The sequence below is a fragment of the Metarhizium album genome (assembly GCF_000804445.1).
Source record: "Metarhizium album ARSEF 1941 chromosome Unknown scaffold_1, whole genome shotgun sequence".
NCBI classification, from domain to species: domain Eukaryota; kingdom Fungi; phylum Ascomycota; class Sordariomycetes; order Hypocreales; family Clavicipitaceae; genus Metarhizium; species Metarhizium album.
In genome coordinates this window covers 2,436,128-2,462,729 of record NW_024467575.1, presented here as the reverse complement: position 1 = coordinate 2,462,729, position 26,602 = coordinate 2,436,128, and the positions used below count along the sequence as shown (strand labels likewise).

The 26,602-nt window shown below is 56.0% G+C and overlaps 5 protein-coding genes across 5 annotated transcripts; 2 read left to right on the top strand and 3 right to left on the bottom strand.

The window, feature by feature from the left end:
- Positions 1-440: 440 nt before the first annotated feature.
- MAM_00707 (sarcosine oxidase) lies at positions 441-1,909 on the top strand (the record flags this gene model as incomplete). The annotated part of the gene is made up of 3 exons (XM_040819506.1): positions 441-1,224; positions 1,308-1,551; positions 1,654-1,909. 3 exons carry the CDS (start codon positions 441-443, stop codon positions 1,907-1,909), a joined length of 1,284 nt encoding a protein of 427 aa, XP_040682771.1.
- Positions 1,910-3,472: 1,563 nt separating this feature from the next.
- MAM_00706 (sulfite reductase flavoprotein component) lies at positions 3,473-6,685 on the bottom strand (the record flags this gene model as incomplete). The annotated part of the gene is made up of 1 exon (XM_040819505.1): positions 3,473-6,685. The coding sequence occupies one exon, from the start codon at positions 6,683-6,685 to the stop codon at positions 3,473-3,475; it is 3,213 nt and encodes a 1,070-aa protein (XP_040682770.1).
- A 3,427-nt stretch (positions 6,686-10,112) lies between these two features.
- MAM_00705 (ATPase, P-type, heavy metal translocating) lies at positions 10,113-13,697 on the top strand (the record flags this gene model as incomplete). Its single annotated transcript, XM_040819504.1, has 1 exon — positions 10,113-13,697. One exon carries the CDS (start codon positions 10,113-10,115, stop codon positions 13,695-13,697), a length of 3,585 nt encoding a protein of 1,194 aa, XP_040682769.1.
- A 1,361-nt stretch (positions 13,698-15,058) lies between these two features.
- Positions 15,059-16,201, bottom strand: MAM_00704 (uncharacterized protein; the record flags this gene model as incomplete). The annotated part of the gene is made up of 1 exon (XM_040819503.1): positions 15,059-16,201. The coding sequence occupies one exon, from the start codon at positions 16,199-16,201 to the stop codon at positions 15,059-15,061; it is 1,143 nt and encodes a 380-aa protein (XP_040682768.1).
- An 8,751-nt stretch (positions 16,202-24,952) lies between these two features.
- MAM_00703 (Cell division control protein) lies at positions 24,953-26,157 on the bottom strand (the record flags this gene model as incomplete). The annotated part of the gene is made up of 2 exons (XM_040819502.1): positions 24,953-25,220; positions 25,454-26,157. 2 exons carry the CDS (start codon positions 26,155-26,157, stop codon positions 24,953-24,955), a joined length of 972 nt encoding a protein of 323 aa, XP_040682767.1.
- Between the last annotated feature and the right edge of the window lie 445 nt (positions 26,158-26,602).

Genomic DNA, 26,602 nt, shown 5'->3' with positions numbered 1-26,602 from the left:
GTGGCCGCTGGTAGGACCCCGTCTGGGCGCCCCTGGGATCAAGAAACATGAATCACGGCGCCACTGCATAATGATAATGAACTATGCCTCCTCAACAGCCCCGGAATCGCGTCCTACCGATGAGCGATTATATGCCCCTGTGCCAGGTATAAAATCTCGACCACGCCCAACCCGAGCCCCAAGGCTCCCTCTGGCGTTGGAGCATCGGGTCTTTTCTCAATCGCCGGGACATCAAGTGTGGCGTGCAAAGACTCTCATTATATCCGTTCATCCCTTTTGCCGTCACTCTTGTCAAACACCGCTTCTACTGCGACGTCTGGCGCAAACCAATACAGCGCTACGCCTGTTCGCCATCACCATAACCGCTTAACCGGTAGCAGCCATCACTCTCGTCGCAACGGAGCCTACCCGCTCGCCTACTCACCTACTCACCGCACAACATGACGTCTTACCTCATCATCGGTGCCGGCAACTTTGGTGCCGCCACAGCCTTGACCTTGGCCAAGCGGGAAGGAGCCACCAAAGTCACGCTCGTTGATACCGCCGACTTTCCCAACCCTCGTGCCGCTTCGCACGACGTGAGCAAGATTGTCCGCGACGACTACCCTGACAAGCTCTACATGCAATTGTTGAAAAAGGCCATGCCCCTGTGGCGAAACCACGACCTATACAAGACGTGGTATCACCAAGTAGGCATGCTGAGGGCTGACCCCTCCGACTTTGGCGAGCAGAGTATTGCTTCATACAAGGAGGTTGGCGTTGAGAACAGCTCGCACTTTCTGACTGTCAAGGAGGTTCGGCAACGATGGAACGGCTCATTCGCCACGGCCAACTTTGACGGCTTGGAGAAGATCCTCTTCAACCCGACTGTGGGGTTTGCCGAGGCAGACAAAGCCCTCGGAGCAGTCGTCCAGGAAGCGGTCGACCGGGGTGTCAAGTACGTTGTCGGGGTGGTGGCCAAGATCAACATTGGTGCCGCCGGTGAGTGTACGGGAGTCACGCTGCGGTCTGGGGACACTCTGCATGCAGACAAAACCTTGCTTGCCGCGGGGGCGCGCACCGCTGCCCTGCTGGTCCAGAGTGCGCCCGAGAATCAACAATTCCATGCCGGTGACAGGCTGCTGGCAACCGGTGCGGTAAGCTTCTATGCAAAGCTCCAAGGCGCCCAGAAGGAGAAGCTGTCGTCTATCCCCGTGTTGAAGAACTGCCTGCCTCACGTCAAAGGTTCGTTGACTCTGCCGGTGATGCCAGCCTTGCCATGACGCCACAACTTTGCAATGGGCTGCTAAGCTGATTCGAAACCACAGGCGAAGGCTTGTCGATTCTCGCAGACGGCACCATCAAGTTCAACTGTGACATGTGTTTCACCAACTACGTCGACTGCCCCTTCACCGGGCAGCGTCTGTCCATGGCACCCGAAGAAGGCGTGTACAATCTCTGGACCGGGCCCAAGTTCATCAAGTTATTCCAGGAGCGCGCCAGAAAGACTCTAGACGGCCTATACGGCAAAGAGGTGGAGGATGTCGCCATTGACGCCTATCGCATGTGCTGGTAAGTTGTAGACCAAAAAGTCGCTGCAAATTCATCCATGTACTTTGAAGGCCTGCCTTGTAAGTCAATGACTGCATGCTGACGAAATGGTCCTCCCTTCAGGGACGCATCTACTCCAACGCACGACTTCCTGATCACGCCACATCCGCATAGCCACGGCCTCTACGTGGCAACAGGCGGCTCGTTTCATGGCTGGAAGTTTTTGCCAGTCATTGGAGACTACATTGCCGACATGATGCACGGCAGCCTTGAGACTGAGTTCGCTGAGCGCTGGGCCTGGGACAAAAAAGGCGGTGATGGCCACTCGGCCAATCCGACATATCAGATCGTGGGAGATCTGCAGGACTGGCTCTCGTGACCGGCCACGCACTAGTTGTAACTGCTGCGGTTCATTGCTCGATCTTGTCCCCGAGGCGGCAAGTGTCGAGAAAAGAGTCACCAAGCGCGACAACGCTGGCGTTGCATTACAAATCACCCGACGCCAAAAGCAAGCAAAAAGGATGATGGAGTGTGTTTTTCTACGCCTTTACATGTCGGCGTAGGGAAATGTTTGGTTCTTTCTTGCGTTTTTTATGAGTTCTGAGGTGAGACGACATTTTACGGCGTTCCTTTTGTTTATTTTTGGTTTATTTTTGGTTATTTCATTTCATTTTATTTTTTTAAATCAGAAAATGTGGTCATTGGGATCTACTGTCTCGTTTAATGTCAGGATGTGCTGTTGTGCGTCGTTGAACTTGCGAGCTTTTATTTAAAGCATTGCCAGTCGACAGGTCATGAAGCCGCCCCTTTCCTTTTCGCACCGGGTTTTCCCATAGAGCTGGTGTTGGGACTTGTGAAGAGTCGTTGTGGCTATTCCCTTTTCCGGCACCATCAAGCCATGGCTTGAAAAGAGCTCGGGATCGGTGCGGCAGGGCTAGACCTCAACTGTCTGGCAAAAGAGACTGGATGATAAGTCGTGGATCTGGTGGTTACGCATTTTCTGGTACTTGCATGAATGAATGAATGAATTGTCTAGGTAAAAAGAAATCCCATGAGAATTGCTCCTGCGCCCTGGCACTCAATCGACCATTGAGCTACCAAACCGCTTACTTGACTGAGATTGGGGGTTCGTGGTCATCATGTTGTGGCATCAACAGCTGGACCAGCCAACACAGGCGGTGAATATCGATACGGGACAGCAGTGGTCCCCAACCTTTCCACCCAGCACTTGGGTTCGTTGCGAGACCTCAGGGACTGACTGACGCCATCAAGGACGGAGGAGAAACCGGTTCCTTCTCGACCGAAGACGCCACTGCCGGGCTGGGACCCAGCCGTGAGGTCACAAGGACGCACCCTCATCACGGCCACGTTCCCCAAGTATTCTGCCGGCGTGCTCACGAGTCAAGGACGACGAGGACACCGGCGTGATTGGATGCCAAGATACTCGCGCGACGCCAAGTTGGTTGCTCACCACGCGCGTATATGCAAACACACATACCTGCATACCTGCATGGATGCATTGCCGTCGAGCGCTGCGCCGGACTCGCATTCCCTGAGACGTATGCACGTATCAACGGCGTGTCTGGAAACTCTAGGGGGGGCTGGAGCCGTTAGGATGTCCTTGTCCAAGGGGCCGTTTTGGCACGCGTATGAATTACCGCTGTCCAGGTGTGCCCGTGGTCACGATGGCAGAGAAGGAGGAACGAGAAAGCAACCCGTGGTCACCGTCTTTGTCTGCGACGCGGTGTAAGATGATAGGCGGCAAGTGCCTCGCAGTCACAGGGACGACAAGTTGGAGGAAGCAAAGGAACAACAGGAACCGTTGCTCAACTTCTACAGACGTGACATGAATTGTGCGCCATGAGCAAGGAGAACCACCGCCACCGCTACCGCTCAACACCGTTCAAACACCCCGTTCAAACACCCCTGGACAGATGCGTGTCTAATATACCTCGAGAACATAGCGTCCCTCCTCCTTGAGCTTTTCAATCTCCTTCTTGGGGTCGACCCTCTTGCCGCTAGCCTGGGCGTCGGCGGCTATGGCCTCCTCCAGAACCTTGGTCACATCGGGAACCGGCCAGGTAGGGCCGCACAGGTAGAAGCTGCCTCCGTCCTGCACGTACGCCCTGGCAATGTCCCCCAGGGTTTGACGCATCCTGTCCTGGATGTAGATCTTCCGGGGCTGGTCCCGAGAGAAGGCGGCGCCAACCAGGGTGACGACGCCGGCGGCGAGGTACGCCTCCCACTCCTCGCCGTAGAGATACTCCTCGCGCTGGTGCCGGGAGCCCAGGTACAGGAGGATGGCCCCAATCTCCTTGCCCTGCGCCTTCTGCATGGCGCGGTACTGGACGAACGCGCGGAAGGGGGCGAGCCCCGTGCCCAGGCCTGCCATGATGAGCGGTGCCGTGTCCCTGGCCGGCAGCTTCATGACTGAGGGCTTGACGGAGGCCGTCACGACCGCGCCTGGCTGCAGGCGGCTGAGATAGCGCGTGGCATGGCCATACCGGGTGCGGCCCTTGCTGTCGACCCAGTCGACCACGACAATCATCAGCGCCACCGAGTTGGGCGTGACGGCTTGCGCCGAGGCGATGGAGTATTCGCGCCGCTTGAGGGGGCTGACAATCTTGACGAGGTTGTTGAAGCTGGGCCGCGCCGACCGGAACTCGTCCAGGACGTCGACATACGTCACCATGTCTATTTCAGAGCGTCGCTTAAAGTCCTCGGCCCCGGCAGAGCCGCCCAGCGCCTCGAGCTTCTTCCTTTCGGCATCGTCGGTGGCAAACTCGGCCAGGCCTTCGTAGAATCGCTTGGGTGGCTTGCCGAGAATGTCGACGTTCTGCATCAAGGCCTGATGGACGGTCCGGATTTCCAACCCATCAGCATCCTCGCGAGCAGGTACTCGCACCAGCTCAGTCGGGTCGAGGCCGTACGACTGAATAAAGGCCGAGACCTGCCCCTCGTCGTTGTCGGCGTGGATGCCGAGGGCTTCGCCAATCTTGTAAGTGAGACCAGAGTCGCCGAGATCAAACTCGATGTGGAAAATGTTTCGGTCGTAGTCAGACGGCGTAAGGCGACGGTTCTCCTTGACACGAATGGTGGCCGTCTTGACGGGCAAATCGGGTCGGAGACCGGTGCGCGTCTCGTAAACTTCCTTGAAGACGAGGCCCTTGGCGGCAGCCTGCCAGTCACGCGGCCCCAGAGCCTCCTCAGCCTCTGCCTTTTGAAACGGAACGAAGCTGTTGGGCTGCAACGACAGAGGAAGCTGGGGGGGCTTGGGGTCGGCCGCGACTTCGGCCCACGCAGCGGGCACTTCGATCTTGCTGAGGCACTGATTGACGGCTTCAACACACTCTTCCAGTGTGTGCGGGCGGCCTTCAACAAGGACGAGCTCTCTGAGGACCTCGGGAGAGAGCCCGACCTGTGCAACTTTGAGGAAAGCCAGCTCAAGGAGCAACTTGGACTGGGCATCTCTCTCAAAGGCAGGGGAGAAGGAAGTGTCCAACGCAAAGAGCTGGACATTCTTCGCCTGAACAGCCTTGCGGAAAGGGGCAGAGAGACGCTTCTCAGCCTCGTCAACCTTGAAGTTGGGCAACCGGAGAACAATCTTGCCGCCGTGGGCGACGCTGCCCACGACATCCACCTCCCTGAGCACACGGTCGTCGCCAACAACAGCAACGTCGGCCTCGCACACGTCGTAAGGGGCCTCCAGGGCTTTCCTGGAAACTCGAACATCCGTGCGGACGGCGCCGCCCTGAGTGAGGTTATCGTACGTAGTGTGGACGTAGACGTTGGTGGTGGACTTCTTGGACAGAACATGGCCGATGGCGGCGGGAGAGTTGACAGCGGCTGAATCGTCAACGTCCCAGAAGGTATACTGCTCCGCACTGATCAGAGAAGGCACCGTCGTGGCTTCATCCCCGCTGCCAATCAGTTTGTGCAGCGTATCAGCCAGGGCCTGGGGAGTCAAGGACCGAGCGGGAGTGTACTTCATGTCGAGAACCTGGGGCTCTCGGTCGAACCTGTCGGAGAAGGTAACGGCGGTCAAGACGTCGCCATAGAGAGCAGACTGGGTGGCGTCGTCCTCGACGGCAACAATGTCGCGAACCTGGCCGAGAACGGCAATGGTGCGCGCCGAGGCAGGGATGGCTTTCAGGAACTCCTCCTCGATGAAGGGCCGGTAGACACGGACGTTGACGACACCGACCCTGGCGCCATCGGCAGCCAGCTTGCTCAGAGTCTGCTTGGCAACTTGGGTTTCAATACTACCAAAGGCAACGAGCACCACATCCGGGGCTTCGTGGCCATGGTATTCGAAAGGCCGGTAGACGGTCCCGAGCTCGTCGTTGAACAACCTCAACAGCTCAACCACCTTGCCAGCAGTGTCCAGACGAGGATTGAGCCGGCCCGCCTCGGACAAGAGCTTGTTGTATATGTCAGCGACGCCGGACTCGCTCAGAGCATCGACAACTCGCAGCGTCTCCCTGGCGACGCGAATGCCATCGTAAACGTGCAGCGTGGGCAGGAGAGCAGCGAGCAGAGTCGACAACAGGGACATGTGCTGGGCCTCATAGGTGGAAGAGCTGCCGACCAGACCTAGGCCGAGATCCTCGGCCAACCTCAAGGCGTTGTCGTGATTGGAAACAAGACCATCGGCATCGGTGTAATCGGCCGCCGCAATGTGCGCAACAAACGGGCTGGAAACGCTGTACAAGAGAGAAAGCTGGTCCAGAGCACCCCGTAGTTGCTGAAGGCTGCCCGAGGGGGCGAGTAAAGTCTGAGGAACGCGTCTCTTTGACACGTCAAAGTCTGGAGAGAAGATGTATCCCAAAGCCAGGGCGCCGGCTCCGGTTCTGGTCTGGAGAGGGAGAACCTGGGGGGCGTATCCGTGAACGTTGGTGTTCTGCTCAGCAGCCCAGTTTTTGGCGGCGATGTCGAGATCAAAGGTCTCGGGGGAGTAAGAGAATATCTTGTCAGAGAGCTTGTAGGCAATCTGCTGAACCAGCAGCTGAGCAGTCACGTAGGTAGGGCCGGAGATGGCTTCCAGGGGGACCGGCCGGCCAAAGGGCAATGCTGATGAGAGCGTCTCAAGGTCGCGAGATTTGGTGTTTTGCGAACCGGCGACTCCGCCAGTCGACTCCTGCGGTTGCGGACGCATCTCGAATCCGTCTGGTGGTGATGTCAAGGGGGGCCGTCGATGTCACGTAACGAGGAGAGGCTGGCCGAGGAAGTGGCCCACGAGACGGAGACTACTTCTCTTCGTCTCTGGCAATGACACAGTGTCCTCGGTATCAGAACACCCCACAAAGATCGTTTCAAGGACGCCAAGATGCTCAACAAGGGCGAAAGCAGGTGGACGGGAAACAAGAAAAGACGAAGGTGCAGCGAAGCAAGCCTTCAGACTCGAGAGAGCACGGAAAGAAAACCATCTCGACCCCACGCCTAAACCCGTACCAACCGGAACGTCGGTGCCTGCCAAAATTGCCTTTGCATGGCGGTTTGTGCCCGTGGCGGCCATCGTCATTGGCATTCTCCCAGTTTTGGCCCCGAATTGTTGATACGTTTGATGAATCACGCAATTCAATTTTTACCAAGTTAGGCTTAGCGCGTATGATGCAAGAGCCAGATCCTCGCGCGGTCCCCGGCTTGACCCGCTTTTCCGACTCCCATCATCGAGGGCCCGAAGCATGAACAGCGAGGTTCCGTCGAGGCCTCCTTCTGTGATGCAGCTTTGACCTTATTTGGGCATTTGAAACGTCCGACTCGAAACGTAAAAATTCAAACGGTGAAGATGCTGCCCAAAGTAAGGTGCTGAGGCGTTGTGCGAGATGTTGCGTGTTTCACGTGATGCAGCACGTCTACACGCATGTAGTGAACTATTCCGTACTCGGGGTCAAACTTGGCACTTTACCGGATTTGTATCGACTCTCGGACCTCATTGGTGGGGTCGCCGTACTCGTGCTTGGCGTTGCGTCGACAAAGGAGAATCGTCGTTGCCGCCTTTAGGTTGGGTTACAATGTTTCTGTGTCTTGTTTTATCATGGTTTCAACGCATATAGTATGGCTTGCTTGCCGTTTGAACCCGTAAACATCCGTCTTCCGCCAACATCTTGCTCCGAAAACTTCATCAATTCCGAAGACATGAATCTGATAGCATTACATATGCACCTAGTTGTCCGCGCCACGGGTCTCATGCACTCGTTTAATTCGTCCTGTGGCTCATGGGAAGCCTCAATCTTGGTGATCTCGTGCACAGTCATTGATCAGGAAAATCCCGATGCGTCTACTGATATGCTGAAGCTCTCGAGGACCAATCAAAAGCGACAATGACCAAGTACGTCCCATCATCGGTACCCCAGCCGAGCTTGCCAACAAGACTGTCAATATGAGAGACGAGTACGGAACGGGCGAAAGTTCATACGAGGATAGGGTATAACGAAAACAATTGACTGCATAGTCAGTGCCATTGCACTTGGATCAATACGCTGTGTGTCGGCTGACGATATCATCACAGAAGCGAAACACGTGACAATGCTGAGCCACCATGCCGTATGTCAAGTCTAATTAGTTGCGTAGAGAGTCGAGCGACCTACCCGTCCAAGTGTATCAGACAGGCCAGAAGCAGAGCAAAGTACGAAGAATTTTATGAGCTCGGCAACAATGGGCTCGACTGAAAGAGTGGCGCCCGCCGGCACAATCCCCTGACCGTTCGTCCAACGCGGGAATTGATTTCAGCCTGTATCAGTAAGGGTTTGTCCTGGGGTTGGTATAACTCGTGTGTGCATCTTCCCTTGACGACCTAGGCACTGACAAGCCTTTCCGGGGGGAGCATCGGAGGTTCGTGTGCTTTGAGCTTCTATCGAAACTCGCCATTCATTATTTGACACGGCAAAGTGGGCGTTTTCTCCAAAGCCTATATAACCTAATACTGTCCTCTGGATTGTTTGGTCGATCAAGACAAGTCGTTGAGAGGGAAACCTCGCCTCCCGAGCGAGCCCGGGTGGAAAAACTACTAAGCGTAGGAGTGATGAGCGAGCTGGGTGCATCAGCCGTGTGCTCGACGTTGCCAGATCCGAGGGAAATGAAAGAATTTCTCACACAAGTCTGTGGTCCCCTTCCCGGACAAACCCCAACCTGAGGGATAGTTGGGATAGTTCCTGCCTTCGAGAGGGGCGGTACGGTACGTCTCAGCCGGGAGAGAGCATGTTTGTGCTGCTGGCCAAACTCCCCGAGATGAAGGGAGAAAAGAAAACAGAGCATGCCAATGTCGGGTGAAGAGGTCGCACACCACTTCTAGGGAGCCTTTGTGATGGCAATTTTACGGCGCGAACACACATGGCCCTCTGGAAGCAACATCAACGGCAGCCCATGAGACCAGAATACCACGAAGCGAATATTATGGGCTAGGCTCAAGTAATGCCCCGGCTGGCTGGCCACGATGAGAGGGCCACGGCGCCAAGTGACCTGGGCTGGGGCCAGTTGCACACCGTATATATTTTCTTTGCCAACACTCGGTAATCGCCGCGGAGCCGTGTCGTGTGCAGAAAGAAGCTGGTGGCGTGGTGGCGCAAGGCCACCCGGTTGTGCCACCGAGATCGATCCATGGTAAAACTGGGACGACAACGGGCTGGAAAATAACCCAAGTCATGCCCAACCGCTCGCGCTCCATCGCTCCACCGCCATCGCACAACAGCACACCATCTCCTCTGCATCAATCTGCACCTGCATCGTGGCTCGAGCGTTGCTGTTCCTGGATTAAGCGGTGGTCGGTGCAGATGATAGGCCTGAACGACAAGTGACACGGCGTCGCGCATGTTCGTCAGCTCGGACTCTTGTCGTCAGCAGGGCAGCGGCAAAGGCAAGAGTAAAACGTACGGCAGGTTATTGCCGAAAGACCTGAGCGTCAGCGTCTGACATCTTATCTGGAATCTAATCTAGAAGCTCCCAGAAGTGCCTCACCTGGTTAGCCAAAAGGCTGAACGAAGATCGATGCGTGGCCGTGGCGTCTTGTCATCTGTGACACCTCGCTTGCGCCTCGAGCTGCAGCGTGGCGAACCGAGATGCATCGAGCTGCCTTCTTTAACGGTCGACATGACATCGGCCGATGCCTTTGCAACAACTTGCAGTGGAAAGGGGGGGGACGTGTGGTGACTGCGGGATTTGTGCTGATTTTAGTGCCAATTCCCGTCACGGCCTAACATCCAGCAAGACGTGAATTGTCAGCAATGCGGATAAAAATCTTCCTGGGCCATCGCCACACCGTTCTACGGGTTGCTACTTGTTTGCCCGTGGTCGACTATTTCACTCTGAACGTGTTTCTCGCTGCTGGCACAGCTTCGTCCGCCTCCGAGGCGGTTACTGATTGATAAAGAGGGACAAGGACGAGACGACATGACCCACAGTCCTCTTTTCCCGCACACTGTGCAACTCAACTCTTCGCCGTTTGCTCTCCACCACAAAGTGTACTGACAACCACAAACATTGCCATAAAACCAGAGCTATCTGCAGCAATCCGGCCTCTGTAGCACACGGCTCGCACAGCCTTTGGCGAATCGTCAGGGCAAACACGGCGGTCGTGAAACATTATGGCACCACCAAAGATAATCACAACATCCTTTCTTGTTGGCAACTTGCACTGTCCATCATGCGTTGCCGTGATCAAGAACGCTTTGGGGGGCGAATACGCCGGCAGAGTCGTTTGGGTGTCCCCAAACGTCGTCACTTCCGTCGTCACTGTCGAGCACGAAGATGAAGGTGCCGACTTTATTCGCGACATGGGCAAGACGCTTGAGGACGTCGGCTTCGAAATCTGTGCCGTCGACACGACAGGCACCGTTCCCGACGAGCTGAACCGAGAAGTGGACGCTGAACAAGCCAGATCAAGCCTTGACAGTCGTCGCAGAAGTGGCGGCGCCTTCGACCTCTGGTGGAGGCTATGGGGAGCTAAGACGCCTCCGGCAACACCACATGAAGGCAAAGCAGCAACACATTTGGACAACTGCGATAGCTGCAAATCGGCAGCGGCAGTCACGGCCCGAAACAACGGTCGAGCCTTGAGTGAGCAACTTGCCCACAGCGCACTATCCCCGCTTGGCCCCCAGAAGTTGGGCAAGGCTGCCTCCAAGGCAACCACCACGCCTCTGAGCCAGGTTGTTATCGACGACGCCAATGCTATTCCGGGATCGTGGCGAGCAACGTTATCCATTAGCGGCATGACCTGTGCCTCATGCTCCAACACCATCACAGACGAGATTCAGAAATTCCCCGGGGTCGCCAAGATTGTCGTCAATCTTGTGGCAAACAGCGCTGCGGTGGACATCAAGGAGCGGGATCGAATCCAAGATGTCGTTGACGCCATCGACGACCTCGGGTACGGCGCTTCTCTTGGCCAGGTAATAAACCTGAATGAGACAAAGCCCGCCTCTGCGGATGCTCGGGACGTTGAGGTTCAAATCGACGGCATATTCTGCCCCAAATGTCCCCAGCGTATCTCCAAGACGCTGAACAACCTGGGTTTCACGCGCATCGAAATTATTCAAGCTCCGACACCAGACAAGCCATTTCTCAAAATAAGATATATACCCAGGGCACCAGAATTTACCATTAGACATGTTCTCAAGGCCATCGAGGCGACAGACCCCTCCTTGCAGGCCTCGATATATCACCCACCGACTTTGGAAGAGCGATCAAAGGCTATACGCGCCAAGCATCAGCGAGCGTTGTTCTGGCGAATGATTCTGACTCTCATCCTGGCTATTCCGACCTTTGTGATCGGTATCGTCTTCATGAGCCTGGTACCCGACTCTAATTCCACAAGGAAAGAACTCATGGAGCCCTGGAAATCCGGTCTAAGCCGCGCCGCAGTTATCCTTTGTTTGCTGTCGACGCCCGTGTACTTCTTCGCGGCCGATATTTTCCACATTAGAGCCCTTAAAGAAATTCGTACCATGTGGCGATCCGGTAGCCGTACGCCGCTGATCGAAAGATTCTACAAATTCGGCAGCATGAACATGCTCATGTCTTTGGGAACTACCATCGCCTACGTTTCGTCGGTTGCGGAAATGATTGCTGCAGCTGCGAAGAAGAGACCGGCGAATAATGCCCACGTGCCCGAAAGCCGAGTCTACTTCGACTCGGTTGTTTTCCTGACACTCTTCCTTTTGATGGGACGGTTAATAGAGGCGTACAGCAAATCCAAGACAGGCGATGCCGTCGGTGCCTTGGCAAAACTTCGCCCCAGAACTGCACTGCTGGTCGAGCAGGACCAAATGGGAGGCCAAGTTACGACCACGACGCCGATTGACCAACTCGAGTGCGGAGATATAATTCGAGTCCCTCATGGAGCATCACCAGCCAGTGACGGTATCATCACTTCTGGTGAGACCATTTTTGACGAATCCAGCCTTACTGGAGAATCCCAGCCAATCAAGAAAGCACCTGGTGGAGAGGTCTTTGCTGGCACAGTGAACAAGGGAAGCGCTGTGACAATCAGGGTTACCGGCACATCAGGCAAGTCCATGCTGGATCAGATTATCGACGCTGTTCGCGAAGGCCAGACTAAGCGAGCTCCACTGGAGCAGATTGCAGACGTGATGACTTCGTACTTTGTTCCAGTCATTACCCTCATTGCTGTCATCACATGGGCCGTGTGGCTCTCGCTAGCCCTGACTGGTCACATAAATAAAGAAGCAGAGCTAGACCCTGCGGGCGGCCCTGGGGCCTTTGCATTTCAGTTTGCCATTGCCGTATTCGTAGTGGCCTGCCCTTGCGGGTTGGCTCTCGCCGCTCCCACAGCCATCTTTGTTGGCGGCGACATTGCGGCGAAGCATGGCGTTCTCGCCAAGGGCGGCGGCGAAGCCTTTGAAAAGGCCAGCAAAGTCGACTGCGTAGTATTTGACAAGACTGGCACGCTTACCGAAGGCGGAGAGCCCAAAATCACAGATTCGGAGCTCTTCCTCCAACCAGAGGTTCAGGGTCTGGACAAAGGGGCACTGCTGGCTGGGTTAAAGGCTGCGGAGGAACAGAGCAGTCATCCCATCGCCAAGGCCATTGTCAGCTTCTGTGGGCGCGAGGTAGTATCTGCGGAGCTTGACAAGTTGGAGGAGTTGCCCGGCCGGGGAATGAAGGCTTCCTACAAGGATAAGCAAATCGACATTGCCGTTGGCAACGAGCACCTCATGCGCGATCTCTCGGTCACGCTGTCCCAGCCCGTCGTGAGCCGACTGCAAGGGTGGAAAAGCGAGGCCAAATCGGTGGCGGTGGTGGCGGTCAAGTCTCACGAAGAGCAGAGTGCATGGGCGCTGGCAGGTATTCTATCCATCTCGGACCCGGTCCGGCGGGAGGCAGCGGCGGTAGTCGAGGCACTCCGGGCGCGAGGAACGCAAGTCTGGATGCTGTCGGGCGACAACGTCACGACGGCCAAGGCGGTCGGTCGACAGGTGGGCATCGCAGACACCAACGTCCTCGCAGAAGTTCTTCCGTCGGAGAAGGCTGAAAAGGTGCGCTACCTCCAGGCCACGCTGCACTCGGACACGACAGTCCGTCGACGGCACGGGTATAGCACACGCCGGGCAATGGTGGCCATGGTCGGCGATGGAATCAACGACTCGCCTGCGCTCACGACAGCGGACGTGGGCATCGCCATCGGCTCAGGCAGCGACGTGGCGATATCCAGCGCCGACTTTGTGCTGGCATCGCCGAGCCTGGGCACGGTGCTGACGCTCCTCGACCTCAGCCGCACCGTCTTTGGTCGCATCAAGATTAATTTTGGCTGGGCCGTCGTCTACAATCTGCTGGCGGTGCCCATCGCGGCCGGCTTGCTGTACCCCGTCACGACCAGTTCCGGCGCTCACGTCAGGCTCGATCCTGTGTGGGCGGCACTCGCCATGGCCCTGTCAAGCATCAGCGTCATCCTGAGCAGCCTCAGCCTGAAGGCGCGCGTGCCGGGGCTGGGATTTCGACACAGCCCGGTCGTGGTGGAATCGAGGCCAGGCCAGGTCAGGTCCAAAGGAAGCCGAGTGCAATGTGTCATGGCCGGTCTTGTACGAGGTTACAATACACGGATCAAGTCCGCGACGGTGGGGAAAGCACCCGACGCATCTGGCCCGATGGATCTGGATCAGGGTATTTTGATGAATCACGCCAAGTCGGCAACGTCCGCAACCATTTAGTACTACTATGATGGTCAGTCAGTCTACGACGTAGTAACGTTATCATGTACGGTAGATGGTATGATACACCCGTGAAGATTTGGAGAGACGAGAGACGGGACACGAAGTGCAGATGCAAAGCAGGTAACGGCATGGCGGGCACGTGGTATTCTCGTCGGCGGCGAGGCGAGGCAAAAAGAGAGGTAAAGTCCAGGTACGGAGTAAAGGAAAAGACAAGACAAGAATAGAAGCCCCCGCCAGACCACGTACGTAAGCAAAAGTCGCCACGACCGCCACCCGCATAGCGACCCACCCATTGGTGCCTGCTGGGAAAATTGCCAGCCCTAAGGAGTACACGGAGCGCCAGTTAATGCAGTGCAAGTTCTCCGTACTGAGAACAAAATGAAATTACCGAGCAAGGTTGCTCGCTGGTCGATTACGTACGCCGCACTTGGCACTTGGGGAGTTTACTTGTTCAAGGTAGGTCAAGCAAGTAGGTACCTACTTAAGTACCTAGGTACTCCGTACATAAGTAGGAAACAAGTCAAGGCAAGGTACGGAGTAGTCGCCCCGCCGTGTCAGAGATCGCATGTATCATGTGTGCATTGACTGGGCCATCGCCACCATCTACCCATCACGACGTCACGTCATCCATCTACGACTCGTGTTGAGCACAAGTCGCCGCCCACGCCAAAACATAGTGAATGCCTCTGACCATTTGTATTCACTTCTCTTCGACAAGCCAAATCTAATCCGCCGTATACTACGTATACGCAAAACAGAACAATCAGAACCAAAACACCACTTGTACCTCGGGCCCAGCCATGGCACAGTGCCAGACAGCCGCCTTGCTATTCCGGAAACCCACACCCCAACTCCGATGCTCCTTTCCACCCCGATCCGGTTATACCGATAATGTAGCTCTGGTCTAGGCCAAGAGATGATGAGAATTGTAAAGAAAAGAACAAGTGGGAATCCACCAAACGCCGGTAGCCTTGCAGCAAAAAAGGAAAGTGCATCTTGGTTGTGTGCACGTGATAACGCCTGCAGACGTCTGCGTGGGACGCATTAAGGGTGGCAAATAATGCCAAAGGTAGCATGAAAAATGTCTGTTTAGTCCGATAAGAGGTCCTTGTCGCGAAATGTCATGGGAACATCATCGCCGTGATTCGAGTGGAGCGGAACCGCTCTAAAATGCGGGAAATGTGCCCTCAACGCCATGCTTTTTCTTGCAAAATCGGTGCTTCATAAAAATGCTGGCAAAAAGAAAAGGAAGAGAAAAGAGAAAACACGGCCCTGGGTCACATAAAGCCGTCGGCAAGAAAATGGGGGATGACAAACGCCAGGAATGTAAAGTGGTGCGATGCGAGTCCGGGAGACATTCATCGCACGGCAACGGCGCCGCCGAGTAGTCTTTCCCACATTCCCCGCTTGTGTCGCTTCTTGGCCGAAGCGTCGTGGAGTTGCTGGTACTGCTCAACAGACATTTCGTACGGGAGCATGCGGTTGCCGGGATGAGCGACATCTGGCACAGACTTGGCAAAGTCCGCCTCCATGACTACATGAACGGGGGAGTCGTATAGGCTGTCCTGCGCCTGCGAAACCTCGTACATGTAGGGAGATGGATTAGACTCCAGCGGGGTCGCAGAGCGAGATTGCTGCCTGCTCGACGTGATGGACGAGGCATATGAACTGGCCGAGCTGCTGTAAGTGAGGCCGGGAGGCGTAATGGAGCCGCCGCTGGCAGAGCGGACAGTGTCGGGGCTGGCATTTCGGCATCGAGATTGGCCTCGCGAGGCTGGGGGGGTGGGATATCGAGCATTTGCCTCTTGCAGTCGTCTCTTCTCCTCACGATGGCGCATTTTCCGGACGTGTCTCTCGGCAATGCGAGTGCGGAGAGGCTCGAGGAATGAATCCAGCTCCCGGTACAGGTCTTGCTCGGAAATTCTCAGTTCCCACTCCAAGAGGAATAGCAGTTGCTTTTCCATCAGGTTGACCTCAGTGCGGTTGAAACCAAAGCTGTACACGTCGGTGTTGATGTGTGTATAGTTGGCCCAGTGCTTGTTCTTTGGCGAGCTATCGTTGAGGTACTTGGCAGCTAGGATGAGCGAGGCGAGGAAGATGCGGTGTGTAGTACATCGCAGGCCACGAGCCATGGGTTGGAGCTTCGACTTGAGGCGGGTCAGGTAAATCAAGGTTGACATGAGAGTCGGGACCTGAACGTTGGATGACACGACCAGCTGGGTGATGAACTCTTCGAGGGTGGGCAAGGTGTTGTCGACAGGTTGGACCGCTTGCGACCCGGGACTCCTCGGAGGAGTGGGAGGGAGGTGCCGTTGCTGTTGCTTCTCCCGAGATTGCTCTGAGCAGCCCGACGGCATCAAGGCCGAGTCGCATGTGATGACGTTGTGAGCCGCGTCGGCGAGATATGCAATCATGTCGCGGCTCACGGGCTGGTATACGAACTGGTCGAGGGCGGCTCGGTTGAGCTCGTCCAACGTCAGTTGCCGCATCGCCATGGTCATGTTTGAAGACGTGTGAGGCGAGCAGCAGCGAGCAGAGGCGACGACGGGTCTTGAGCCTCGACTCTCGGTGTAAGTGGGGCTGGCTGGATGGGAGGGACGAGATGGCAACCCGGCGGCAGGGTGGGAAAGACCGGACGATATATTATGTATATCGAGGAAGACGGCTGTTGCAATTGCGCAACGACTTTGAGGGAGGGTGATCGTGATTCGAAGGCAAGGGAGGCGGGCCAGAGACTATATCAGAGACGTCAGACAACGGAGGGCGCGAGGCTCATGCGCATGTGGCCGTGACACCTTGGCTTGGCCGTGGATGACCAGCTGGCCGTGGCCCGTGGACGTTCGTCAGTAGGTGACGTTGGGAACACGGGGCTGAGCGTAGCACCTGCTAGCACGTAGCAGGGGCGCCTGGTCGGGGTCCTAGTTTGGGGCAGCAGGGGCAGGAGGGGAGGGGCAGGTGGGGCGCCAAGGGCTCCAAGGGCTCCACGGGGGTGCCGCCCAAGGAGGGGGTGCGGGTGGGCTTGGGGCCTCAGGGATGGGTGGGGGTGCGTGCTGGCCGACAGGGGCAACAGGCAGGTGCGTGCCAGTTGCTTGCCCAGTTGGCAGTGACGGACGGGCGGGCGTCTCGTCGTCGGCTTGTGCGAGCACCTCCAACGTGCTATCACAAGACCACACGCGCCGAGGGGGCAGAGGGGCAAGCAACAGGCCCTGGATTCCGGATTCCTAGAAAGAGGGAGAGTCAGCAAGTCCTTGGTCACAGGGCACGTGCAGGCTCAACCGAGACGCTTTCGAGGGGCCGGCCTTTTTAAAATGGGCTTTCGAGGGGCATGGGCAACCAACCTGACGGCGATGCGCACGCCTGAGATCAGTGACGAATTATGGAGACTGCGTATCCAGGTGCGCTACGTATTCCAGCACGACACGAGGCGCCGCCGTTGTGCTTGGACGGCTTTGAGCGACCGACCGGGGTCGGGTCGAATTAGAGTTGCTGTGGGAGGAAGATCGGTTCCCGGGGGGGTGGAGGGGGTGCTTTTTCTCGGCCGCTTATGCGAGCGAGACGGCGAGCCGCCGAGCACACCGGATTCTGGAATTTCGAGGGCGGACAGTAATGCCGACGTGGCCGGCTGACGACGGAGGCCGCGACAAGATTCGGCCTCACAGTGCAGCGCGCTCGAACAAGCGACTTTGCCAGTCGTGGCAAATAAGCCGCGAATCCTGAACAAGCCTGGATGTGGCTGTAGTGATCAAAGATCCAGCTGGCTGGCTGATACTCCGTAGTGAGGCCCAGCTTCCTTCTATCTTGAGCTGCGCGGCAGCCGGAATGCGGACCAGGATTCGTAGTTGTGGCTGGGGTAGTACGTGCCAGGGCCACGCCAGATCAAGGACGCAAGGCAAGGCTCGACCTGTCCAGATGGCAGGACGAATTTTATTGTGTATCCGGTCGAGGTCCGCCACACGTGGCCTTAACGCCCGTGGTTGGAAGGCTTGATCTCTTTGTTGCGCTGAACCAGGTGACTAGAATGCAATTCAGCGGACAGCATGTACCGCTGCCTTGCAGTACACAGTTTTGTCGCTGCCGGAATGCGCTGCGCTATCTTTGTGGCGGCCGGCGATTTTCGAGATGTCCTGTTAGGTGCTCGCAATCGGATCGCGCTCACCGTCTTCTCCGGCGTGAGGCTGTGAGGCTGTGAGGCTGAGGCTGAGAACTTGCAAGATATGGGGATGACGAGGCCAAAAGGGTGACGCCGTTTGCCCTTGGGGATGGCGTTTGGCGGTGGAGTTTGAAGCTTAAAGGTCCGTCAAATCCGGAGATGGCGGCCGGTGACTGCCGAGTGGCCAACTTGGCCGTGAGCAAATGAGCGAGGCTTCCGATCCAGCGGAACGCGTTATCAGAAGAGGGGGAGAATTTAGGACTGTATCCGGTGCAAGGAAAGGCTAGTAGTTCTGGGACTTGAGTGTTCCTTTGTTCGACGACGACGATGTGGTCGACGAGAGAGCAGTGCGTTCTCAACCGGGCTATTGTCTCAAAACAATGGTTTCCGAAGCCGTTACTTGGTTTCTGATACCACTCCAGCGCATGCGCAGAGTTGTTGTATACAAGGGACAGTGATTAGTGAGAGAGCTGGCCAAGTCTTTCGATAGATGCGTTGACGCGGGATCCAGTCCGGCTTGAAGCGATGGGTCAAGGACGGGCAGCCGGAGGTCAGAGAGTCAGGTGCCGGACGATGTGACGATTTGATGTGACGGAGACGAGCAAGGGAGAAAAAAAAAGTTTAAAGTCGGTCCAAGGGAGGGAAAAAAAAAAGGACGGCGTCGTCGTCAACTTTTGTATTCGCGATCGGTATGACGGATGTGTTCGGCGTTGCACAGGAGCGAACAAAAATGAATGGTATTGTGCAAGATGGTGGCACACACAAAGAGCGGATCGTTTGAAGCGACCGCAAAGTGTTTTGGTTGCTGTGTACGGTTTCGCCGCTGTTCAAAAGGCAGCAGTGAGCTGTTTCTGACTTCCCAAAGTCTGACACTAGACGGATACAGACGCAGAGTTATATAGAAGTCGCCCAAGCGTGGCCACGTACTCGGTACCTGTGCAGGCAACACTGACTGAAGGGAAAGACAATGCAAATCAAATGCGCCGCGTCTCAATATGCCAGGCAGTTGAGATGGCCAACGCAAGGGAGAACTGCGTGAGTGACTGGGGTTGGGGGTCAAGTCAAATGTTGGCGGGCTTAGCGAGTTCCGAGTACCGATTGACCAGACAGCGCTCGGGCAGTTGGCCCGACGTGCCAGACTGCACTGCCTGCAAGTGCCTGAGCCTCTACAGGGTCTCCGGGGCCTGCCGCGTCCGCTGGGGTGGGGCGGAACCGCAAGCACCTGGTCCTGACTCCTGGGTACCTCCCTTGAGTGCTTCGGTACGGAGTAAGTAGGTCCTCTGATGGTTGACCTTGACTCGTCTCACTCAGCCAGTCGGCTTCGTCTTGACAAGTAAGTACTTGGCCTGGTCAGTTCAAAAGGCTGCGCCGGCACCTATACAAAGGGAGGCCGGGGCAAATTGCACCCACCACCAGCTGCTATGCAAGCGAGCCACTATTGGAGAGGGCGCTGCCGAGAGGAAGGAATATGATCTAGAGGTACTCTCTATACGGAGAGGGCAGTATCATATAATATGATGAAATAAACAAGGGACAGGGCGAAATAATGAATCAAGTAAAATGAAGCGTCCCCGTAACAAATCCCTAGTTTGGCGTACCCAAGTACTTAGGTAGACGGACCGTAGCAGCGTGCCGAGTGCTTGGAGTCTTGGATGCAGCTACGGCCAAGGGCAAGGGCGGGGCGTTGCGTTGCGTTGCGTTGCGTTGCGTTGCGTTGCGTGATGTTGTTGGATTGCTTGCCGTGTCAAAAGTCGAATACCGAGCAGGCGGCAAGAAAAGCAAAGAGGCAACTCCAACCCGTGTCCGATGTCCTCGTTCATGCACCTGTTCCTCGCCAGAGCTTGCAAGACGTGGGCAAAAGTGTTCAGCGCCAGAGCCAGTCGGGGACAGGGGAGGAGGATGCACCCGAGGGAGTGGACAACGGAAAACAAGACGAACACAACGAAAAAAAAAAAAAAGGGAGCCAGGGCACAGCGTACACGGGAGAAGGCAAAGGCAAAAAGAGAAACGAGGTTGAGAGCCTCCCTTCAATGCCACCCCGGTAGAATTCCTCTATCAAAGGGATGCCAAGGCTAGTTGTGAACTTGGCTACAAAAACGGGGAAGGAGCAGACCAGACCAACATTGGACACGGCACGGGAGGGCGGCAGGCGAGTATTAATAAGTAGTCAATTGACTATTGCCGGGACTGGGCTTGAATACCGATTCATGCTTTCATGCTGGCTGGATCTTCACGGCTGGCGGTTTGATGGATGGCTGCAGACGTCAATTGACGGCCCGTGACGCCCGCGACGCCCGTCCTCTCCTCGCCGTGCACAAAGTCAGGGAGCACTCGAGTCAGTTGCGCAAGAGCCAAGAATAGAATAGACGGACCGGCGCCAATACCCAACACACACGGGGCACTTGTTGCATGCATGCATCTTAACTTTCAAGTTTGAAGCCGTGTCTGCGTCGACGGCGGCCGGCTGCGAATCGATTCAACCCGCGCGCCTACCGTGGCGAGAGCTGTATCCAGGCCTGCCCTGTACGGAGTATCAGTTGATGGAACACGGAGTGCATGCTCATACCATATGATACTACGTACGTGCCTAAATAGGCACGCAAGGCCAAGTACCTAGGTCGTCATCTGTGACAGCCCGTCACCATGGACCAGCTTTGAGAGGCCCTGGGCTTGGCTCGTCCCGGGTGGATTGATTGTCGAGGCGCGCGCCCTCAGCCAACCAACTTAAGTACTTACTTGGGTACTGTGCCTAAAGTTAAGTACCTAACCTACCAGGTACCTAGGTAACTCAAGATGTAGGAAAGAGGTACCCAGTTTAAGTGGCTAGCCCGCCGAACCATTGGCCCGCGACGAACTATCTGCAGGCAACTTGAAACAATGGCGAGCACCGCTTTGGAACCTGCCTCCTCAACGATTCAAAGTTGTGTCGATGCGGAGCATTGCACACGGCAAATGACTGCATGTTCGAGTAGAGTGCTGAGGCCAAGTATTGCCTCCTCCGCCTCCGCCTCCGCCTGCGCCTGCGACTTCGCCTCTGCTTGGTATGGACACGGATTGATTTAGCAAGGAGAAGGGAAAGAGGGAGAAAGATGGCCACCAGTCTAACCATCCGATGCTATAGTTCCAAACGCGATCCTGTCCAATCAATCGCTCCGTCAAAAAGATTCAAAACCCTTTCAACGCATCCAGTGCTCTTTGGGAGTCAACAGCTGGTATCTGGCGCCTCGGCCAGCGTTGGCCACTCAAGTGTCTCGGGCGGCAGATGGCAGATAGACCTGCTACGTGCCTTGCTGCTACGGTAGCGTCTTGGGTCTCGTCTCGTCCCGGTCCCGGTGTGTGTGATGCACCCTGTGTGGGTGATTATGTTGACTGGTGACGAGGTCGTCAACAAAAACACAAACAAACAAACAAACAAAATAAACTCCAAACCCACGTCACTGCTCTCCCTGGCCACTGCTGTCTGTTCATCAGGAGATGCATCCCGTTGATCCCCGCCACTGGAACCCCTGTCGACGTGTGAGACACGAAAAGAAAGGCGAAAGGTTCTGGCAGGCGTTGGCATGGCGAACCTGAGGGGACGACTTCCGGATAGAATACGAATCACCCGCCGCTGACATTCCTTTTTGCTGCCATGGACTCCCAAGGGCGGCCAGGCAATGCATACTACTCAAAACTAACGGCGGCATGTATAGCCAGCCCTGTATCCCGCCTCGCCTTCAGCTGCGACAACTTGTCGTTGAGGGCGACTTCGGCCAGCCAAAACTTGAAAAGCTCGTCGCCATGGGAATAGCGGACATGGCAAGACCGCGACCGACGCTGTGACAGCTCAACTACCGGGTACATGGTACGCGCCCGTGATGCGCTGACTTGACGCCATCGCAAGGGCCGCCACAACCTCGGAGCACAGGCGTGACGGCGTGACGGCATGTAGGAAGGGGTGGGTGACATGCACGGGTGCACTGAGTGCTTGTCATTCATTCACATGGCATGATTCGGAAGATGAGGGTCATACTCCGGACGACGACGCCCAGGAGATGACCTCAACATCAGTACCAGCCCGGTGCGGAAAGCAGGCGATTTGCTGGAGTCTGGGGTTGCATTACATGACCGGCACGATGAGACTTTGTACGGGAGTTGACGAGACGGGCAGATGATCCCACCCTAGTTTTGTTCACCCCCCTGTAGATGCACGATTTCGAGAGCGTTTGGCTGTAAATTGCAGATAATGGGGAAAAAATACCTTGACGGCCATTAGCAAGTTTGCTTGGAACACTTTTTTTCTTTGTTGGTCATGATGTCATGTTCCTCTTTTTGTGATTGTTTGTTTGTTTTATTTTTGTTCTTTTCCTGGCCCCTAGCACCTTGCCGGCCATGCAGGAACCTACGTGAACGAGCACATCACACCTTGGTTGCTCGCCTCTCGGGTCCATCCATCATCCATCATCCATCTGTGACGTTGCGGCAGCCTCGCGATGCTCGATGCTCGAATCGTGTTCCGCAGCGCAGGGAGGCGCATGCAGCCGTATTCCGCCTGATACCACTGACACAGCGGCACATCGCAATCAGGCAACGTTCCCATACTTCCCATACTCTCTGCCACGGCTTGCGATATCCCTCATCCCATATACACGGACATACGGTTGGACCGCGAATCCTCCAGCACCACATCGCATCGTATTGCCAATACCGCCAAGACGTTGCCCATCCCGGGCCCGCCCTTGATTTCGTCCCAAGGCCAAAACATCCGTCTGCCTTGTACGGAGTAGTTACTGGTTGCGTAGCTGTGCTGCCACCCGCATGTTCCCCATGGGCCCTGACCAGGTTCTTTTTTTTTTTTTTTTTTTTTTTCCTTGCCTCTTTTCCCCGTCCCTCCTCACCCGACCCACCAACGGCAGCGGAAAGGCCGCCGCCCAGAACGAATTTAGCAAACTCGCCGGGGGCTGCCCCAGACTTTTTGGCAGGTGCTCCCTGGCCAGAACCCTGATTGGACAGCCACCGATCGCCCCGAGGCCCGGCCGAAGTTGACAACACACGCCCTCCCCGGCCGCTAGTGTGGCGGAGAAGATTCCTTCAAAGCCACTCAGCTCTTCAGCTCCTCAGGGTGTGTGGCTGGTGCGGCGCCGCCGAGCATCTACAACTACATTCTCCGTACGGAACACACTGATGTACTTAAGTAACGTTAGGTAGTTTTTGTAGCGGCCCCCCCAAAGAAAAAAAAAGTTTTTTGAAAAAAAAAAAGTGTAGCAAAGCAAAAAAAGAGCAGCAGAGACACGCAGCGGCGATTTCCATCCAATGGGTGGTTTTTACGCACCCAATGCCAAGCATCTGCATGTCTCGAGAGGATGGAATTCTGAGACGTCTTTTCGCACCGCCCTGACTGACCCGCCTTCTGCCTCTCTTGCTCTCATCTCATCCCGCGTACTCCGTACTCCGCACTTACTCAGGTACTTACTCAAGTAACTACCCAACTGGCAGCAGGTCTCGGCAATGTCGCCCAGGGGACAGCCCGCCAAGTGAGTGCGAACAAGCTGCCGTGCAGCAGCGACAAGACCCAGCGCCATTCCGCAAGATTTCACGCCGGCGGCGCAGAACACCCTTCAGCAACGACGTCAACGGCCCAAAGGGGAAATAAATCCCAGCGGCCGACCACATTCCCGATCCCACACCGCCAGGCGTGGCAGACAGCAGATGAGATGCCAGATGCCAGATAGCAGATGCCAGATAGCAGATACCGCTCCGTACTCCGTAGATGAGATGGATGGGGCGACGCCCAGACCACCAGAGTCATCAGCCACGCCGCGGCCCTCGACCTCAGCCTCGACCTCGACCTCGACCTCGACCTCAACCCGAGACCTCGGCCCGTGTTTCTGTGCCGCCCCCCCCTCGGAGCAGTAACTGAAGCTCGCTCGGTCGCGGCCCCAAGGCAGCCTCTCGATCCGAACGATTCCCGGGACGACTCTCGCACATGAAGCCGCCTCGCCTCGGCTTGTGAGCAACGGAAACGAGTGGAAAGGTGAAGGCCAAAAGGACACCTTTCGCCCTGCAGCCTGCAGCCTGGCAGCCATTGGTGGTCGTGGGCTGGTCGGTCGCCGGCCGCGCGCCTATCCACACGCTGCCTCGGTTTCATCAAGCGCTCCCCTTGGCCGCGTACCCTCGCTTTCTTGCGCGTTTCCAGGCGGCTAGTGCTGTAGCTACCCAGGTAAGTACCTACCTACAAGTACTTACTTGAGTAAGGTCGCTGCCAGAAATTCACAGTGCATGACGTGTACCGAGTGTGTACCGAGCGCACAATCTCCTGGGTCCTGTCGTCGAGGGCGACGTGGTGCCTCTGGTCGTCCATGGGAAAAGACTCCTGCCAAGTACCAAGTACTTGAGTAGCTATCAACACGCTTTGGGCAGGATACACGTCTTATTTCTTTCTGCTTGTCCAACGCACACACACACACGGCATCAATGGCATGCGTCTCTTGCGTGGCAGCAACCAATTCATAGTTCCTGCACAGACGAAACCCCCATTGTTGATTTGACAAGACAGTCGTGGCGGCGAGCATGTCCATGAGTCTATTAGCGCTGCATGCCTGAACCCAGAACCCAGAATCAGTTTGGCCTCCGCTGCTCCGTACGTAAATGAAAAGACAAAAGGAAAAAGCTGATTCGTATCGCGAGGCAGAATGCGTCTACACCACTGCCGTGACAAGTTCTGCCAGCCCAACTACACCGTCACACTGCCTAGCCATGAGACCTAAGGCCTCAACGGCGAAAGTGCCGTGTGGCGAGATGCCCCCGTAAGTCAGCCAGAGGAACCTGGCGTGAAATCCACAAACGACGCTCCCGTCTCGTGCGTCCCCGTACCGTCGCGATTCCCTGCCCCCGGGCCCCAGTTGCCTGCTAACGGCATGCAGTCTGACGACGAAAATGACAAGAGAGCGAGCTTGCTTGCCGTAGAATCGCTGCTTGTCATGTTATGCCCTCCAACATTCTGCAGATTTGTGCTCGTGTGTTCGTATCCCCCCCCCCCCCCCCCGTAGAAGCATATACACATCTCCTCCCTGTGTCTGCCCCAACATCAGCGCCCCGCGGCGCCTGGGCGTACTATGTTTCTCTAGCTATAGTAGCCATTCATGCGCCCAGCTTCTTCCTGCTGTGCGACCAGGTAGTCTTCGAAATAGGGGTGGTTGCTGGCCTGCTTGGCCGAGATGCGGCCGGCCGGGTCATATAGTAGCATCATTTCGAGGAGCTCTAGGCCCTTTGGGTCCAGGTTCTGGCAGAGGGATTGCCTATAGTCTCTCTTCCACTTAGGGAACGATGATTTGAAATCGGGGTATGAAGTGACGCCGGGCCAAACTTCGTCGTCTGGGGTACCAAGGGTTCTAAAATAAGAGGATTATTAGTTTTTTTTTTTTAAAAAAAAAAAAAGTGTGCTTCGTGTGCTGAGAGGATATTCAGGGCGCGGAGCATAAAAAAAGAAAAGGAAGAATCAGTTACTTGCCGGAAAATCCTGAAAATCTCGTCAATTTCAGAATCGCCGGGAAACAGTGGTTTCCGGGTACACATTTCAGCAAAGATGCATCCCACAGACCACATATCAACGCCGGTCGAGTACTGTCGTCCGCCGAGCAAAATCTCCGGAGCTCGATACCACAACGTCACCACTTCATGGGTGTACGTCCGCAAGGGCACCCCAAAGGCGCGGGCAAGGCCAAAGTCGGCCAGCTTCAAGTTACCCTCCTTGTCGATGAGCAAGTTTTGGGGCTTCAAATCGCGGTGGAGGACTCGTCGGGAATGGCAGTACTTGATGCCCTCGCACAGCTGCATCATGAACTTCCGGACAACGCCTTGGCCAAGGCCGAGTCGCATAATGGTCGCCGACGACCCCTCAGGAAGAGCCTTGCCACGGCCACCGTCGCTGACGGGCAGCGCCTCCATGTATCTCTTCAGATCTAGATCCACAAACTCAAAGACAAGGTAGAGCTTGTGGCCGTCCGAGTGGACAATGTTGAACAGGCGGACAATGTTGGGGTCTCTCAGTTCCTTGAGCAGGGAGATTTCTCGGATGGCAGTGCTAGGGACACCTTCGTCTTCGGCTTCGAGGCGAATCTTTTTAAGGGCTACTATGCGGCCACTATTGGCAAGGTCACGCGCCTTGTATACAACGCCATACGTGCCTGGTCGCGTCAGTCTATCATGCCTGACCATGATGGGCACCTGTTCCTGCAACGCCTCGCAGTTGATACTGTGGCGCCAGTCGCGGGTGCGTGTCACGAACTCACCCTCGCCAACCTTTTCTAACTTCTGGTAATTCTCCATGGCGAATGGCAATTCGGGGGTCTTCTCCGTCACGAGAAAAAATGCAGGGCGGATCGGAAGCCGACCTCGTCGTTGGGTAATGAATCTTGGCAGCCTAGAGTCCTCACAGACCGTCACTGCGCGGGAACAGACAAAAAACGGTCGTCGGTCAGTTGCTGGCTGTGTTGCGATTGTCGGACAGACAATGGGAGAGCTTACCCACTGCCCTCGCTGTCTCCTTCGGGATGGATGATGGAATGACGCAGGGGTGGTGAGGGAGAACGGGGGGAAAAAACAAAAGGGCAGAAGGAAGAAATTCACAGATGGTCTGGTGTCGTCACCCCGGGCAAGCAAGCGAGGGGTCAACACACACACAAGGATCGCGATGACGCGGGGCGGACGACGCGCCTTGGCTATTTCGGAAACGGCAACGACGGAGAATAAATAAATAAATAAATTCTTAGAA